Source organism: Pyxicephalus adspersus, chromosome 3, assembly GCF_032062135.1.
Source record: "Pyxicephalus adspersus chromosome 3, UCB_Pads_2.0, whole genome shotgun sequence".
Lineage (NCBI taxonomy): Eukaryota > Metazoa > Chordata > Amphibia > Anura > Pyxicephalidae > Pyxicephalus > Pyxicephalus adspersus.
Window position 1 is genome coordinate 155,419,414 of NC_092860.1, and position 17,487 is coordinate 155,436,900.

General features: G+C 39.3%; 2 protein-coding genes across 3 annotated transcripts; both read right to left on the reverse strand.

Moving 5' to 3' along the window:
• Positions 1-935: 935 nt before the first annotated feature.
• Positions 936-6,682, reverse strand: LOC140327348 (probable N-acetyltransferase CML1). Of its 2 annotated transcripts, none has more exons than XM_072406726.1 (2): positions 6,471-6,682; positions 936-5,646 (listed from the first exon to the last, which is right to left on the reverse strand). In XM_072406726.1, the coding sequence occupies exon 2, from the start codon at positions 5,632-5,634 to the stop codon at positions 4,963-4,965; it is 672 nt and encodes a 223-aa protein (XP_072262827.1). In that variant the 5' UTR covers positions 5,635-5,646; positions 6,471-6,682; the 3' UTR covers positions 936-4,962. The 2 variants fall into 2 exon arrangements, with proteins under 2 accessions (XP_072262827.1, XP_072262829.1); XM_072406728.1 differs by having other exon boundaries at positions 6,460-6,535.
• Positions 6,683-13,140: 6,458 nt separating this feature from the next.
• Positions 13,141-15,841, reverse strand: LOC140327578 (probable N-acetyltransferase CML1). Its single transcript, XM_072406967.1, has 3 exons — positions 15,774-15,841; positions 14,848-15,475; positions 13,141-13,170 (listed from the first exon to the last, which is right to left on the reverse strand). Exons 1-3 carry the CDS (start codon positions 15,839-15,841, stop codon positions 13,141-13,143), a joined length of 726 nt encoding a protein of 241 aa, XP_072263068.1.
• Between the last annotated feature and the right edge of the window lie 1,646 nt (positions 15,842-17,487).

Here is a 17,487-nt window from a genome sequence, read left to right on the forward strand (position 1 = left end):
CCTCCAGGCTTTCCTCACTGGGGTTGATATGAATAAGACCGCTTCAGTATAGGAATGACTATCAGAAGAACCAAAACTGCATTTTTAGATTAGAGGAAATATATTGAGGATCCTTGAACTTAAGTTTGAAACTAAAAAGGTTTGAATAGGTCTAGAAGCCAATAGCAGGACAGGATTGAATTCGGGAACTAAACTGTTCATTGGCTGCAGCACATACTCTGAAATCCCCTTGAGCTGTGCACAGCCTTAGTGTCTATGCTGGGGTTGGCGAGAAACGTCACGGCTAAAAGGAGGCCGGTGATGCTGCAGGTTTCTAAACAGAAGATCTCTGGGCTGAGTGGTAACACCACGTCTCCATAACAGTTACAAAAACTTGTATTAAGGCATTTAATGGCCAAAGAGCTCTATTATGCAGTACCGAGATGCAGAGGGAAGGTGGACTTTGTCTTCAGACAAAAATATTTTATACAAGTGCCGCTAACCAGGATCTTGAAATGCCTAGTCAATGAAGACACATATATATATAATAATAATCTTTATTGACTAGGCTTTTCATATGAACGTGGAACAAAAACAAAAAAATGGGTTCTTAGGTCCCTGAAGTTACCCCCTTGACTCCATTGGGTGGCACACTTTGATGTGTTCCCGTAAAAAAAAAAAACTAATATTTCCGTAAAAAAAAGTCATATTTCCGTAAAAAAAAGTCATATTTCAGCCATTGGGGAACTGATGGGATACTATATATTCTAAATGTCATGAACATTGCTGTACTTTCCAGCAACACTGGAGACCAGAATGAGAACAGAATTAGAAATCCTTTAGTAGAGTTTGCAGATACCCTTCATTTCGCTACTTGCATACGGTCTTGCTTGATACTCCTGGGAATCTTAAAAAATGTATATAAACATTTGGGAACCTGAATCATCAGCTGTATCATAAATTCATAAATTGTTTTTATTGTTTCACTTTTACATTATATGCAAGCCCAAAAACAAACATGTAACAAATTGCACATTGCAAAGGTGCAAACCGCTCATTGCTCAAGAAACCTTGGACCTTGCATTCATTGTTCAGCACAGCCCGCAATTTTTTTTTTGGAATTTTTTTTTAAATCAAGCTCGATCGGCAAATTAACACTGGCCATTCTCGCTTACAATTTAGGTAAGCAAGAACGGCCAAATTCGCTGCCAAATCAATTTTTAAAAACTTGCTTACTTTAATTGTCAGCTAGAAAGCTAAAGATGAAGATGAATTGCACCTTTCTATATGACAATGACCCCAAGCATACATGGAAATGTACAAAACAATGGACTTACCTGAAGAAAAATAAAGTTTTTGAAAATAAAGTTACCTAGCTAGAGCCCAGACCTAAATAAAGTTTCCCTTGCAATCTGACAGACATGGGGCCAAAGATTGCCAAGTCGAGAAGTGTCATGCTGATAGACTCCGACCCAAGACAACTGAATGCTAGAATTACATCAAAAGGAGCTTCAATCAAGAATCAGTGTAAGGGTGTGCAAACTTATGCAACCAACTTATCATATTTTTTTATTTTTTACATTTTCCCCCAACATATTTGTTTGTTTTTCAATTGAATTGTACTGGTTTTAGGTCACATTAACGGTGGGGAAAGTTTAGAAATTATTTATTGCAGTCTCTGACATCCTAACAGGGTTTGTACATTTTTCCAAACAGTTAAACCAGCTTTTTTTGTCTTTATTTACACCTACACAACCCTTTAGAATATATTTAGGCTTCAGAGTACCCCTGCTAAAAAAAAGTTTATTAGAGGTTAATGCTTTCATTACAGTGGTGCCTAGAATATCAATTATTATCCAACTTAAAATATTACTTTGCCATTGGCCCCAGAACTATGCAGAAATCATGAAATGGGAGGTCAATCAGCCATGGTTTAAGGAACACCTCTGGAGGTGTTTCACAAAAGAAGGTTAGATTGCATTTTCAAAGTTGCAAAAAAAAAAAAAAAAAAAAACTGTAGCAAAAAGTAAAAAAAAACAAAGTTGCAAAATACAAAATAAAATGGTAAAACAACAAATAAAATAACCAAAGGTCACACTTTCTTTGTTCATTTTGGGGTGAACAGGGTAATTTTCAATAAAACGTTTGATATATATAAAAAGCTTTCACAATGTTTGTTTTCATTAAACCATTTTCTAAACAATGTAGAAAAGTTAAAAACTAATTTGCTTAGGTTGAAATTATTTTTTAAATCATTTTATTATCTCCTAGTGTCTTGCCTGTTGTTTAATATGTTGATCTCGTCCTCTTGATCCCGTCTCGTGAGCTGAGATGTGAATTCCTGTTTTCAGGTCATGATAGTCCAGTACAAGGTAAAAGTCCAAGCCCTGGACTCAACCTGGATTCTGCTTTTACCTCTGCAATAATTTTTTACCTTCTCTGAATAAATTTCTTTATGTATATGGTGATGTCATAAAAACTGCCATATAAATACTTTTATACACGAATGTTGGACAAGGTGATTAATTGCTAGAAATATACATAAAAGTACGGCTGCAGTTTTTTTCTTTTCTCTACCTGTCCTGTTTTAAGTCCGGACTCTCAAAGCCCCAAATAGCAGTAACAAACTTAATGCGTTGATGTGATCAGACTGATCAGTTTTTATAAAGGCCCCCATTATGAGTTAATATTATTATTATACAAGATTTATATAGCACCAACATATTATGCAGCGCTGTACATTAAATAGGGGTTGAAAATGACAGACCAATACAGACAGTGACACAGGAGGAGAGGACCCTGCCCCGAAGAGCTTACAATCTAGGAGGTGGGGGACGTATCACACAATAGGAGGGCGATATGTAATGATGGGAAGTAGTGAGGGTTTTAAAAGGCAGAAGAAAATGAGTAGGTAAGTTTAAAAAGATGAGTTTTCAGGGCTCTTTTAAATGAGCAGAAAGTAGGAGCAATCTGAATAGGACGAGGAAGACCATTCCAGAGAGTCGGGGCAGCTCTAGAAAAGTCTTGGAGCCGTGCACGTGATGAGGTTATGAGTGAGGAAGTCATTAGTAGGTCATGGAGAGAGAGTCGGGTTTAGTGGAATTAATTAACCTCTAATGCCCCGGGGATTGCAAACAGGAGGATTCCCAGGGCTGAATGTAGCTCTAGGAATCCTCCTGTTTTAATTTCCTCTACCGATGGTTTCACAAAATTGGTTCGCCGAAAATTTGCGGAACCATTGGAAGTTCGAGGAAATGTTTACTCGTCCCTACCTAAAACTGAACACTCCAGGAAAAGCTATAAGCGTGAATTTTTACCTTAACCCCTTACCCTATTAATTTTCAAATATTTTAGTGTACAAATGTCAAAGAGTAACAATCCTTTGTATGAACAAAAGAAATGTAAAAAACTGTATATTCAAGTTATCTCTTTATTTTATTATTGTATTTAAAATTTGTATTTTTTTTTTTTTTTTTTTTTACAAAAATTGAGGGTACCCTGTATCGTAAAAACTGGATGTGATAGCAAAAATCTGGGGTCATTTCTGGATTCACCACCCAAAAATTTGTAAAAACAAGTGTAGGATCTAACTCAAGAAAAAGAGCGTTTCCCAGTGTAATGTATATGGCAACTTAAGCAATCTCTTGTGATTTACTTTAAACACAACAAAACAGTAAATGCTACAACCTCATTAAAACCTTATTATTCTCTTTTATTTCAAAGTTCCAACATATCATGCAAACCTGTATCATAAATAGGGCTGTAGATTACAAAGCTGTTAACATGAAGTTCAAACTATGGCTTTGGAGGAAATGACAATCCTGACCAGCCCAGTATACAATCCAAGAGGTGAGGTGGAGTTCAGTATACAAAAGGTAGGATGGATAGAATGTAACTATTAGGTGAAGAGAGGGATGAAGAAGGGTAGAAAAAAAATGGGTTTTGAGGGCTTGTTTAAGATTGTTAAAGGTAAAAGCAAGACTGATTGGGTGAGGAAGGGAGTTCCAGAGAGTCGGGACAGGTCTAGAAAAGTCTTGGAGCTGTGCCTGAGAAGAGGTTATGATTGCGATAGTCATTAGTAGGTCATTGGAGGAGCAGAGAGGGCTGCTGGGGCAGTTTTTATGCTTATTGTCCATATTGTAAGTTAGACTTGAAGATGAGGAGTAGAAAAGGCAGATAAGTCTAGCTGCAAGATCCATAATGGAGAATGAATTACCACTAAAGCCAATGGGCAGTAGACATGCATCATTATATAGATTCCTCTTTATTTAAAGCTTAAATAAATCTTTTTATTTGAACTGAAAAAAACACAGTGGCCCTGATTTATTAAAGCTCCCGAAGACTAGAAATTAATATGATTGTAGATCGGGGTGATCCAGCAAACCTGTAATGGATCTGGTCCAGGACCTAAAACATTTGGTAACTAATACAAAATGATTTTCATGAAATCAATTCCAGGTTTGTTGGATCCCCCAGGTTCACCCATGATAGTCTATTCTCCCTAGTCTTGGATTGATTTAATAAGTCAGACTCATACAATAGATATTGTACTAAGAACCATTGGCAGCATGTAGGAAGTCAAATTACTACTCTTTAGAGATACGGTGCAGGTTTAGGGCTGGCACGGGTGTATACCGTTATAGTAAAGTAATGTGCCTCCAAGTACCCCATATTTATCTCCCCTATGGTCTAGGTGCTAATTAGTGGTGGGTGGATAATGACAGTTAGAGCTCCTGCTCTGTTATAGTTAGAGCTCCTGTCATGCCTCTTCAAGTTTTTGATGCTGTTCTAAGTTGCTCCCCATTCTATATATACCCCAGAGTTGAGTTACGAAGTCGCCAAGACATAACTCTAGTATCTACCAGAAGTTTACTTCTGATGGACCACAGAAGGACATAACAGAAGCTCAGTTCAGGAGAAATCTGGGGCAATATTAGGCATGGTTGAATTTTCAATGTATGGTTTACAATAGCTAAGCATATTTTATCTCTGCTTGAAAAGTTCATACAGGTATACAATCTCAACAAAGTCCATAAATTTAGTAAAATAGTGATTTGGATAAAAGGTTTTTGTTATCCGGAAGCCAAGCCGTTTGTACAGACGCACAGAATCCAACTGAAACACCATTGTTTCCAAGACTATGGCCTGATAGCTGGACTTCTGTGCAAAGTCTATGACTGTCATACACAATGCTTTGGCAATGCCTTTACGCCTATGTTTCTTGGGAACTGACAGCCTTTTGAGCTCCACTTGGTTCTGTGCACCAGGACTGGGATATGGGGCGGCCGCCACAATGCCCACAACTTCTCCTGCTGATTCAGCCACCCAGAAACAGCAACCATCCCTCTGAAGATAATTTTTCCTGATGTCTAGCATGTCAGTAGCCAAACTTTTCCTGACGTAGGTAAAAAATATATATCGTATCCAGAGAAACAAGGCAAGTATGACGGTGATGGCTGCTATACACGAGGCTATGGAAGAGCCTGTGGTCACCAGAGCAAGGAGAAACACAACAAGAATGAGGAGCCAAACTCGGGGAAGGCTGAGCGTATGAAATAAAGCCATAGGACAATGCTCTGTAATGCCACGGGCAAAGATGTCCCTCACCGTATCATAATCAGAGTCCTTGTAGAGGCGAATGTTGTAATCTGACATATTGTTTCCTTTCTGTATAAAAAGATAGAAAGTTAGGAGGGTTCAGCATGTAATGTGTTTCATGCATTCTGCCTTATCTCAAACTCCCTTGGCAGAAGGTGCTGTCCTGCAATAAGTGCTCAGCATGCAAAATCTCTGACAAAGCCCGCCAAATAAAACACTATTTCATTTACAACCTTTGTATCTTCCATTTCTGATTTTACCATAAAGCTCCTTGTTGTTTTGTAGAGTGACAATAATCTGTCCCCTTTCCACATTTGTAATTTGGTGGGATATTGCTAATTGACAAGGGACAAAAAGCAATGACGCATCTGAGCAATTAAATGCTTTGAGCTACATTGATAAGCAAATTAACTCTATGAATGTGATTTAACATGAATAGTTTCATTTACAGGAAAGAACAGCATGCTTTAAACTTGCTACAATTTTGGGTGCTTATGTTCCCACAGCCCCTTTGTCTTACAGCAATTTTGATTACCATATTAAAAAATACCATATTTTGCAGCTGTGCAATTAACTTGAAAACTTCCCAGCCTATAAAAAGGATGTCCCTGACTAACTTGGATTTACAGAAATTCTAAACTTTTGTTTCCACAAGTCCTCCTGAAGTTTTCAGTAATTTTGGTGACTTTTTTTTTAATTTCTCCACTCAAGAAAATGAAGGAAAATCACCATATACCAACCCACCCAGGGAAATGACCCGTGCCACGTAGATAGGGATGGCTTCAGGAGATCAGAAGAACCCCGAAAATATTTAGCAAAAATGATATATTTTTAAAAGACAATTTTCTATAATGTGCAGGAATTCAAAATAACAGCATTCACCTAGGGGTTACCTGCACTTTAATGAATCTTCAGACTGGCCAGTCCCGTGATGGTGCCTCTTGATAACAGACAGTCGATTGACCTTTTAAAGGACTCGTCTCTGTATATCCCTTTGGCTTCATTGACTCCTCCTGATCACCATAACGCCAAATTACACATCCCATTCACCTTTGATCAAATATGGTAAATGATTAATGGATCCAATTTTTGGCAGTGCCAGTTCTTTGGCACTGTTCTTTCCTAAAATATCCATATTCTCTGAGACACAGAGGAAATTTAAGAACAATTTTGAAAGAAAACCAATGCCGAACTCTCCATGAAAATGCTCTGAAGTGCCCGGATATTGTTAGTATGCAGCAATGTAGAAAGAGAATTACTGGCCTGCCACATAGTAATCGAGTGTCTTAAAAGTATTGATGACTAGGGATGGGTGAGCATTTTTTTTTAATTCAGTCCCGCGGTGATTAGGGCCATTCTTACTTACCAAACATGATGGTTAGAACGGCCTTTCTAAATTCGGCCATCGAGACCGAATTTTTGGGACCTGCAAGACCAATCAGGGGAGCGGAGCTGACACCTGATTGCTCTTGCAGCTCTTTACTAGTTGTATTTGTTCTTAGATAGAGTTACTCTATCCAAGAACACAGGAGTCCATACTACAGGGCGGTAACAGCAATGAGGGGAGGGGAGCGGCTCCACTGCCCTGATTGCTGTTGCAGTCCTGTACTATGTGTTCCTCGAGGGGTTTCACTATCCAGGAACACCGTGTGAGTCCCACAGCTGGCTGTTCATGGATGAATGCGGTGTGGGAAAAATCCTCCCAGATACAATAACACAATTTGTATCTCTCAGTAATGCTCATTATCTATCATACACAGTGAGCAATATTTCATATTTGTTGGCACACATGAGCTGGCAGGGTTGTGTAGCTTTATCTGATCTTTGCAGAGCACCTAATTCTAGAAAATATTAGATCAGAGGTTTTTGGGTCAAAGCTGGTGAAAATAATAGAAAAAAGAGCAAACAATGGTGAGCCATAGCACATATGATGTATATAATGAAATTAATTCAGTTATAGAGTTTGAGTATATACACAAGTCATTGTCAACAATAAAAGATTGTTTATTTCCAAACTTTGTCATACGACCAACTTATTGTATAAAACTTGAGCATTTCAGTAGTTACATCTCCTTTTTGGCTCCATTCCCATCTTCAAGGTTTTGGTGGAGCAGTGTGTCCTCTGTTCTCTGCAGTGTTTATTCCAGAAATTCTACTGAAACGTGCTGGGTGGTCTGCCTAGCTAAAATGGTCTGGAGAGAATACTGCCCTGCATTCTACGTTTCCCCGGGATGTGTGCTGAGGTCTCATTTATGAAATCCCCAATAAATAATTCTCCAGTGTCTACCAGAAGTTTAATTCTGGCTACAAAAGGACAAAATTATTTCAGGCAGAATCTGGCATTGGCATGCTATCCCCACTCTCTGTGGTTCTGTACCCTACCAGTACCTGAACCCCAATTTTGTTTTGATCGGCAGAGTAATTTATGTTTTAATTATGCCATATTGATGAAATTTTAGAGGGTCTTAGCCACAGATGTTGCCCACACATTTTCAGTTTCCTACTCCTCCCCACTTCAGAAACTGAAGTTCAAGTGTTAGAAATGGGCAGTAATGTGTAACAAGGCAGTGTGTTTGCCATAGTAATGAAATTTTAGTGTGGGGGGTAGCCAAAGGTGTCTCCCCACTGCACCCACAGTTTTGGTTTTGTACACCCCACTATTCCAGGGAAACAGGGTAACCTAGTATGACAGTTATAGATTTGTGACAGGTAAATATCAATTTAGGGACCCCACCCCAATGCTTCTTAGGTCCACTAAGTAATTGGCCCCGGGGGTCCCCAATTTCCTTTTTAATGAAAGACTCCTAGGCGCACTTACATTATTTACATAGTAGGTTAGGTTGAAAAAAGACATTAGTCCATCAAGTTCAACCACCAAGGAAATAAATATATCCCAGATATACAACCCTATGGACAAAGATGGTCCAGAGGAAGGGAAAAAAAACCCTGGTACAATTTGCTTCAACGGGGGAAAAAAATCGGATGTTCCCTGGATCAGCAGTCTCTGTTATTTTTACTTTAAAGCCTTAATCCACAGTTATATTCTGTGCTCAAAGAAAAAAATCCAGCTTTTTCTTAAAGCAATCTGTAGTAGTTTCCGAAACTACATCCTGAGGGGGCTGATTCCACATTTTCACACCCTCTTTCACAAGCGCCCCCTTGTTCTTTGTAATGATCTTACACTGAATAATGGGGAAGAACGTTCTCTCTCTTCTCTGCACTCTCTCCAATTCCACAATGTCCTTTTTGTGAATTGGTGCCCAAAACTGGACTGCATATTCCAGATGTTGTCTGACCAATGCTTTGTACAGGGGCAGGATTATGTCTCCATCTCTGCAGTCTATTCCTCTTTTATTACAAGAAAGTACTTTACTGGCTTTAGATATTGCAGCTTGGCATTGCATGCTCGTAATAAGTCTATGATCTACCAGAACCCCCAGATCCTTTTCCATTTCTGACTCCCCCAAATGTATTCCCCCTAGACAGTATGAAGCATGCATGTTGTTAGCTCCCAAGTGCAGAACTTTACATTTATCTATATTAAATGCCATTTGCCACTTGGCTGCCCAATCAAATAGTACATCCAGGTCTGCTTGTAGATTATAGACATCCTGTATGAATTTAATTCCATTACATAATTTGGTGTGTTTGGTGCAAACACAGAAATGGTACTTTTATTCCCAAACTCAATATCATTTATGAAGATGTTAAACAGCAAAGGTCCCAACACTGAACCCTGGGGTACACCACTAATGACCTCAGACCATTCAGAGTATGAATCATTAATTACAACTCTCTGGATGTGATCTTTAAGCCAGTTCTCTATCCATTTACAGATTGAGTTTTTTAAACCTATCGACCCTAACTTGCATAGTAACCATCTGTGGGGTACAGTGTCAAATGCTTTAGCAAAGTCCAAGTACACTATATCAACTGCTATTCCACTGTCTACCTGTTTACTTACGTCCTTATAAAAAGAGAATACATTTGTTTGACAACTTCTATCTTTCTTGAAGCCATGCTCACTTATAATATTATTTTCTAGCAGAAACTCCTCTATGTGGCACTTTATCAAACTCTCTAAGACCTTTTCAACTGACGTTAAACTAACCAGTCTGTAGTTACCTGGTAATGACTTTGCTCTCTTTTTAAAGATAGAAACCACATTGGCCTTATGCCAATCTATGGGTTCATTGCCAGTGACTAAAGAGTCTCTAAAAATTAGAAATACTAGCTTTAAAATAACCGAGCTCAGCTCTTTGAGGACACGTGGATGTAATCTATCAGGTCCTGGTGCTTTGTCAACCGTAATTGTTCCCAGCTGTTTCTCAATAATATCAATTCTGAGCCATTGTGATTCATTTAAGGCAGTGACATTGCCATTATAAATTTGGACTTGAGCTCTGCCATTAAATTTGTGTACACAGAGCTAAAAATAGTGTTTAGTAAATCCGCCTTTTCTTTATCCCCAGTTACCAACCTAGCGATATCCTTTAAGGGGCCTACATGCTCAGATCTGATTTTTTTGCTATTTATATATTTTAAAATATGTTGGGGGTTTGCCTTACTTTCCTTTGCAATCTGTCTTTCATTTTGAAGTTATGCATTTTGCACATTTTATCTCCTTTTTACATTTTTTGTTATATTCTTTATAGTTTTCAAATGATGAAGGTGATGTTTCATTTTTATATTTTTGGAGTGCCCTTTTCTTGTTCCTTATGGCTTTTTTAACATCAGCTGTGAGCCACAAAAAAATTGGCTCTCTTAAAATGAAATGATTTTATCTTTCCTGTTATTGCTTCCTGCTTACAGCTTATATTAGAAGAAATCATATTATGGTCACTGCTACCCAGATTCTCTTTTATTTGCACATTTGTTATAAGCTCTGTATTGTTAGAAAGAACTAGGTCCAGCAGAGTATGATTTCTAGTTGGGGCTTCTATAAACTGTACCATAAAATTATCTTGTATTAAATTCACAAATTTCCTCCCTTTTGCTGTTCCAGTAGTGCCATTACTCCAGTCAGTGTCAGGGTAGTTGAAATCTCCCATGATTAAAACATTTCCACTTTTTGCTGCTTTTTCTATCTGTGCTAGTTGTTGATTTCCTATTTCTTCCTTAGCACTGGGGGGGGAGACTCAAATCATTAATTGTGTGTTATTCAACCCCACATTCACCTCCACCCATAATGCCTCAACCTGATCGCTTGTTCCATCCACAATTTCTTCTTTCACATTCACTTTCAGATCACTTCTCACATACAGACACCACAACCCTTTTGTTTAACTCTGTCTTTACAAAAGAGAGTATACCCGGGAATATTGACAGCCCAGTCATGTGAACAACAAAGCCAGGATTCAGCAATACCAACTAAGTCATAATTCTCCTCACTCCAACTTCCCTATCTTGTTTGCTAGACTTCTAGCATTGATGAACAAGCTTTTTAAACCATTGCTGCTTTTACCATCATTGTTTGCCAACTCCTTTTGTTTTTCAGTACAACTAGTAATGTTTGTTTGTAACATGGGAAGCTCCTTACAATTATCCATAATCCTCCCCCCAACTATCCCCAATCCACCCTCCACTAGTGTCCGACCCCTGACTAACCTTTCAGCCACCTTATTTGACTGTCCCACCCCCCTCTGTCCTAGTTTAACCCCCCCTAGCATTCTAATTCTGTCCAATTTCCGTGCAAAAGTGTCACTTTTTTTTTGCATGGAAATTTATTTTACATTGTAAGCTATAATTCTTAGGCATAACTCCCCAAAATATGTCTAATAATTAATTCTTTTAATTAATTTAACAATAAACTTAAAAAAAACTGTCAAAAAAAAAGTTCAAAATATACCTGTACAGTAGCATATATAATATGTTTATAATATAATTATATGTATTATATGAAGATTTCTTTGTATTGGACTCAATACAGCTATTTTGTATTGAATCCAATACAAAATTATTTGAATTTCCCGCCACTCCGCCCGCTCGAACCGGCGCCTGCCTCAACATCACGGGAAACCCCAGAGATCTCCTCTCTTTACTTTGCGCCTGGAGATCGGAGGAAGAAGATGTGTCCCCAGGACCTGCGGGGACGAGAAAGATGACGGGGCATGCCAAGGGAGGAAGGTAAGTGGGTTTTTTTTAGCTTAAGGCCTATAGCCTTGGAGGTCCTTTTCTTCAGCTTGAAACCTAGGTGTCACAGATAAGCAGCCCTGCTGATCTGGTACTTGTTGCCCTCCTGATAGTGTCTGATTAGCAGCAGCTGTTCCCACCTTGCTCTAGCTGCTCTGCACTTAGAGGGCGTTGCCGAGCCATTTCTACCATTTGTTTCTCACGTGTCCTCCTAGTCCGCACCCAGCTAGCCTGTCAGTCTCCCTATATATGCTGGGCTCAGTCAGACACCTATTGCCTCAGCAATAGGTGTTACTACCTGAGGTTCCTGCGAGTATTCAGTTTCCAGTCCTGGTTTCCGGTTCCTGACCTTGGCTTGTCCTGACCATGCTTATTCTCTGCCTGCCCTGACCCGGTCCTGTTTTCGGTTTTTGAATTTGCCTGTCGACTTTGTTCTGCACCTTGGTTATCTCCAGCTGTCAGCTGCTACCTGCAAGGGTGAGTCTGAGGGCCGCAACCTGGGTGATGTTCGCAGCAAAGCCCAACACCCCTTGCGGGGTGCTCTGGCGAACACCGGGCAGTGCCTTAGACTCTGCGCCTCTGATATCACCTTGGCTAAACATACTGGTAGCACAGAGGGTCCACCTCCTGTCTAGTGTCTTGTTCGTGACACTAGGTCCCTAAACTGATTTTTAAGGATCCTCCATCTTACATCTATATTGTCATTGATTCCAACCTCCAACCCCCTCCCAGTAGTTTGTCCACTTTGTCCACCACATGCCGAACCCTGGCACCAGGGAGATAGCAAACCATTTGGTTGAAGGGATCTGGTTGACAAACTATTCTATCCGTCCTCCTGATGATAGAATCCCCTATGACAACCAATTGTCTTTTCCTTCCTGCATTGCCCTCCCCACCACTACTAGATGTGCTGCTCTCCCAGCTGTTAGGGGTATCAGTAACATCTAGAGTTACCACCACCAGGTCTGCCACCTGCACATCTTCACATAACTTTGCAAACATGTTGGGGTGCTCAAACAAGGTTGGCCTTCCTTCTCTGGGTGCCCCTGCCACTCCCTCTACTTACATTAACCCAACTCCCTACATGTTCATCCTGACTACATACATACATACGGCATACGTACATACATATGGCAGACTGTGCACTGAACAAAACCTTCCACCTTGCTGCCACTCATTTTCCCAGTTACAATGTTTGTTTAAAAGGAGTTTCTAAAAGTTTACTCTCAGTTTGTGCTTACTATAAGGATTTACCCCCTGTTTTTTCCAACTCCACTTGATTAAAAAGCCAGTTGTTTCACCAACCAAAAAGTGAGTCAAACACTTGCCTTCGAAACTTCTTCTGGGCTCTTATATTTGTCTTCTTGCATAGTTTAATGTTTAATTTATAATGGACCTACTGAGATGATTGAATATGTTGAAAGGAATTGGTCAGAAAGCAGGGGCCACATTCAGTCCTTTCTGGAAAAAGAAACTCCAAAGATTTACAAATTTATCAATATCTGTCCATGGAATTGAAAGTTGACTCTCCTCTTCTTAAAGCGGAACTATCCTTATAAAAAAAAACAAAAAAAAACACACCTTTACTTGTACAGAGTCCGTGAATCCCTCTGGAGCTCTCCACGACTCCGTTCTGTGACTTCCTACAATCTGTATTTGCCCCGGCACTGAGATAGCACCAGAAGCCGCCCTCTTTCTTTTTCCTGCTATGTCACCCAATCTCGCACTGCTCAGACACAAGAACAGGTGATGTAGCCTGCTGTAAATGGGGAAAAGAGTGCCAATCCCACTGCACATGCCTGAGATTCCCATTTCAGTGCCTTCTGAGAAGCCCAAAGCCTCCTGGAATATGTGACGGAAGGCTCTGCGCTCCCATTCAGAAGGCTCTGCACTCCCATTCAGTCTTTAAAGTTAGAAGGGTTAGGGCTCTCCCCTAAAAAAAAAAAATAAATATTAATAATGTCAATGAAAAACATTTTTTTACTTTGTATATGTTGGGACATGTTTTGGAAGAAAACACTCCCTTTCACCCCTTCTGTTGATTCAATAGTTTGGATTGTACGAGCAATGCAGGATGGAATCACAAATAGTAAAAGCAAAGTGCTTACTAACATTATATAGTATTAGTGGCAGAGTAAATGTAATAAAACAATTAACGCATGTCCAATGGGATAAAATTAGATGAAATAGAATGTATAACTTAATATCAATTACCATAAATGTTGGTTGCACCAGGGACATACTATATAACCATTAGGACTAGGCAATACTGAGGGACTTATAGCTATAAAAATAGGACATTTCTTTAGATTGTCTATGTGCCAGTACAAATGGAAACACTTCATTAGAATGCAGCCATTTTTTGATTTGCTGTGAGCATCTAAAATATTATTCATTGTTACATATATATGTCTGGTGTGATGTTATCCAATCTCCAATTGGGGTAGCGGCTGCTTCTATTAATCCCAGATCTGTGCCATGGAAGACCTGTTCTTTGTTACCCAGCCTCCATTCTTATCACCACCTGGCTGTAGGAGAACCAATTGGAAAATGGTTCGCAAGGTGAAGATCCCCATCCCTGGTCTCATTCAGAATAAACTAAATTGGGAACTGCACATCTTAGCTTACTTTTGGCATATTTCTATTACCTCTAAACCTAACACATAAGGAAAGAATTGGAGGGGAAACAATTTAATACCCCAAAGCACTGGTCTTGCTTTGGTCATGTCAATGGTCAAATGCAAAAAAAAATCAACTATCAGAGGTTTATATTGATGATTCTTACACGCAAGAGTAGGACCACCAACTCTTAGGGCATAAAGTTGGTATTCTGTTCTTGTTTAGATATAGAGTTGCAGCATATCAAACTTTTATAATGTTTCTTTTTTATTAACATCAATGAACATATAACCCTCCCCCATCCATTGGGAGACCAATTAAAGAAATGTAAAATAATAATTTGGGCATTGGATTCCTTTCCTAACAGAATAGTTGGCCATTGCAAGTTTCCTACTTTAATAAATTATATTTGTCATCTTGTGAGAAGTCCCTCTCATATGTTAGGATCTTGATTGAGCAAAACTTTTATTTGCTATTTTTTTGGATGTCATATCTGAAATATATCCATTCTAGTCTAACCAGTCGTTCTGTAAGACTGGTCATGTAGCTGGTATGTGTACACCGGAATCCCATTGATGTGTACAAATGTGTGGCAGGGGTTTGCACTGTTGTAGTGGACAGGATCACCGCCTTGCTCCTATTCTTGCGGGCGAATTCAATGACTGTCCTGCACAAGATTTTAGAAAGTCCTTTGCCCCGGTGGCTGGAGGTCACAAACATTCTTTTCAGTTCAGTAATCTTCTCTCCTCCGGGCTCATATGATGGAACAGCAGCCACCATCCCCACCACCTCGCCCTCAGACTCCAACACCCAAAAATTATACCCTTCCCGCTGGTAATAATATTTTGGGATGTCTTTCATGTCTGTCTTCAATGTTAGCATGGCATGTCCATTGAAGAACTTTCTTCCACACAGCCAAAGTACAACCAATACAATGACCACATCCAAGATGGCCAGAAGGATGGAGCCAATGGTGGCCAAAGGTAGCAAAATTCCTAGAAGCATGAGGAGCCAAATGTGAGGAAGCCTCAGGGCATAGTATAGGGTAGAGTAGGCATGTTCATGACATCCTTCAATAAAAATTTTCCTGACAGTTGCAGAATCTGAGTCCTTATACTGACGGATGATGGGAGATGACATTGTGTTCCTACAACAAAGATTAAGAAGAGAAATTAGTGAAAAAGATCAAAGCTGTTTCAATTGGTTATAATTGTTTTTACTCAATTTTATTACACAATTTTGTCACATGTAGTATTTATTATGTTTTTTTTTTAATGAAGATTTAAAATAAATAAAATTTGCATTGTACACTTAAAAAAAAAAGACTTATACCCATGATCTAGCAGCGCTGATGTATATTGGCCTAAAATTGGCCTTACATTTATTAATTACAACAGTTCTTTATCTTCTTAAACATTTCCAACAACAATTTCCATCACCCCCACCTTTTAAACTCTTGGCATGCTTTTCTGGTTGCAGGTTCTCGAGCAGTGTTGGGATATTCTCTGTTCATGAACACAGGAGTCCCATGGGATCCCCAGAATTAGAGGCTAAATGAGGCATTCATGACCTCTAGTGCTCTATGGCTGGCTGAGCTCAAGCGTCATCAGGATTTCCCTTTCTCTGGCCAATCACAGAGCACAAGAGGTGATGAATGGAAAGACTTGTCCTCATTTATCCTCTAGTGGCCGGGGATCCCACACTGACAGGAGGATTCCCACGGCTGCACAATCATCCTGTCATTGTGGGATAGCCTGTAAAAAAATAAAAGGTAATAACACAAATCACACACATTCAATAAATTACTTTAACATTAAAGCCTCTTTTTTTAACACATTTTTTTGCAAAGTCGAATCCTGTGTTTTTTGGGTCGGGTCCATCCAAATTCCTACAGACATATTCAGGTCGAAAATAAGGACAAGCCGAATTTGAACACCAACACTACAAATGAGTAGTTTTGGGATCACTTACTGAATTTTTTTTTAAATCTGTTCCTTTTTCTGCTTTCATGGGCGTTTGAGATCTTCCATGGGCATTATATCGGTTGTTCTCCATAGTCACTTTCTGATAGAAGGAGGGGAAGGACATTTCCACAATAATTTGGTAGCAGTCAATTAATTATGTGTACAAGTTTGAAGTATGAGTATGAGCTTACATGGAACTAAAACATAGATAGAGGTTACCTACTATGATGCAGATGAAGAAAAATGCAGAGTGTGCAAGAATAATGCGATCTACGAATTGTTGGCATATTTTAGTACACTGTTCCAAAATCTCTGCAAAGCTTGTCAGGACCAGAAACTATGGAGACACTGATGAGAAGTATGGAAGCGTTTTGTTCTGGAGATGTATACCATCTAGATATGAATAATCCTATTCCCCTATTCCTTATTGAAACCTTAGGTGACCACAAGTGAACCATATATCTCAGATTTGTACAACAAAATAAAAAACAGACAGTGAAAAAGAGAGGGGAGAAAGAGAGAAAGAGAAGAAGAAAAAGATATATGATCTAACTAATACGTTTTAATTCAGCAAAAGAGTTTCTGTCCAAATACTGGAGAATAAAATATCACAGGAATATTCATTTACCAAACAGTGAGTAGTGCAAAGATACTAAAAATAGTAAATCAAGAACAATAGCAGCAGCACACGGGTGTTCTCCACCAACATGTTATTATTATTATTATTATTAAACAGGATTTATATAGCGCCAACATATTATGCAGCGCTGTACATTAAATAGGGGGTGCAAATGACAAACAGATACAGACCGTGACACAGGGGAGGAGAAGACCCTGCCTGCGAGAGGAGAAGCCGGGTAGGCAAGTTTGAAAAAATGGGTTTTCAGGGCTATTTTAAATGATTAGAAAGTAGGAGCAAGCCGAATAGGACGAGGAAGACCATTCCAGAAAGTCCGGGCAGCTCTAGAGAAGTCTTGTATCCGTGCGTGTGATGAGGTTATGACTGAGGAAGTCATTAGTAGGTCATTGGAGGAGCAAAGAGAGTGGATGGGGGAGTATGTTTCTATCAGAAAGGTAAGTGGGACAAGCACTGTGAAGAGATTTTAAGCCAAAGCACAGGAGCTTGAATTTGATTCTAAGGTGAAATGGAAGCCAATGGAGAGAACTACAAAGAGATGCAGCGGAAGAGGAGCGG

Excerpts from the sequence above, each read along its gene's own strand:
- LOC140327348 (XM_072406726.1), bottom strand. The coding sequence starts at position 5,634 with ATGTCAGATTACAACATTCGCCTCTACAAGGACTCTGATTATGATACG.
- LOC140327578 (XM_072406967.1), bottom strand. The coding sequence starts at position 15,841 with ATGAACAGAGAATATCCCAACACTGCTCGAGAACCTGCAACCAGAAAA. Across the intron at positions 15,476-15,773 it reads GCATGCCAAGAGTTTAAAAG|GAACACAATGTCATCTCCCA; the intron begins GTGGGGGTGATG and ends TCTTTGTTGTAG. Across the intron at positions 13,171-14,847 it reads CCAGTCTTACAGAACGACTG|AAAGGACTGAATGTGGCCCC; the intron begins GTTAGACTAGAA and ends TTCTTTTTCCAG.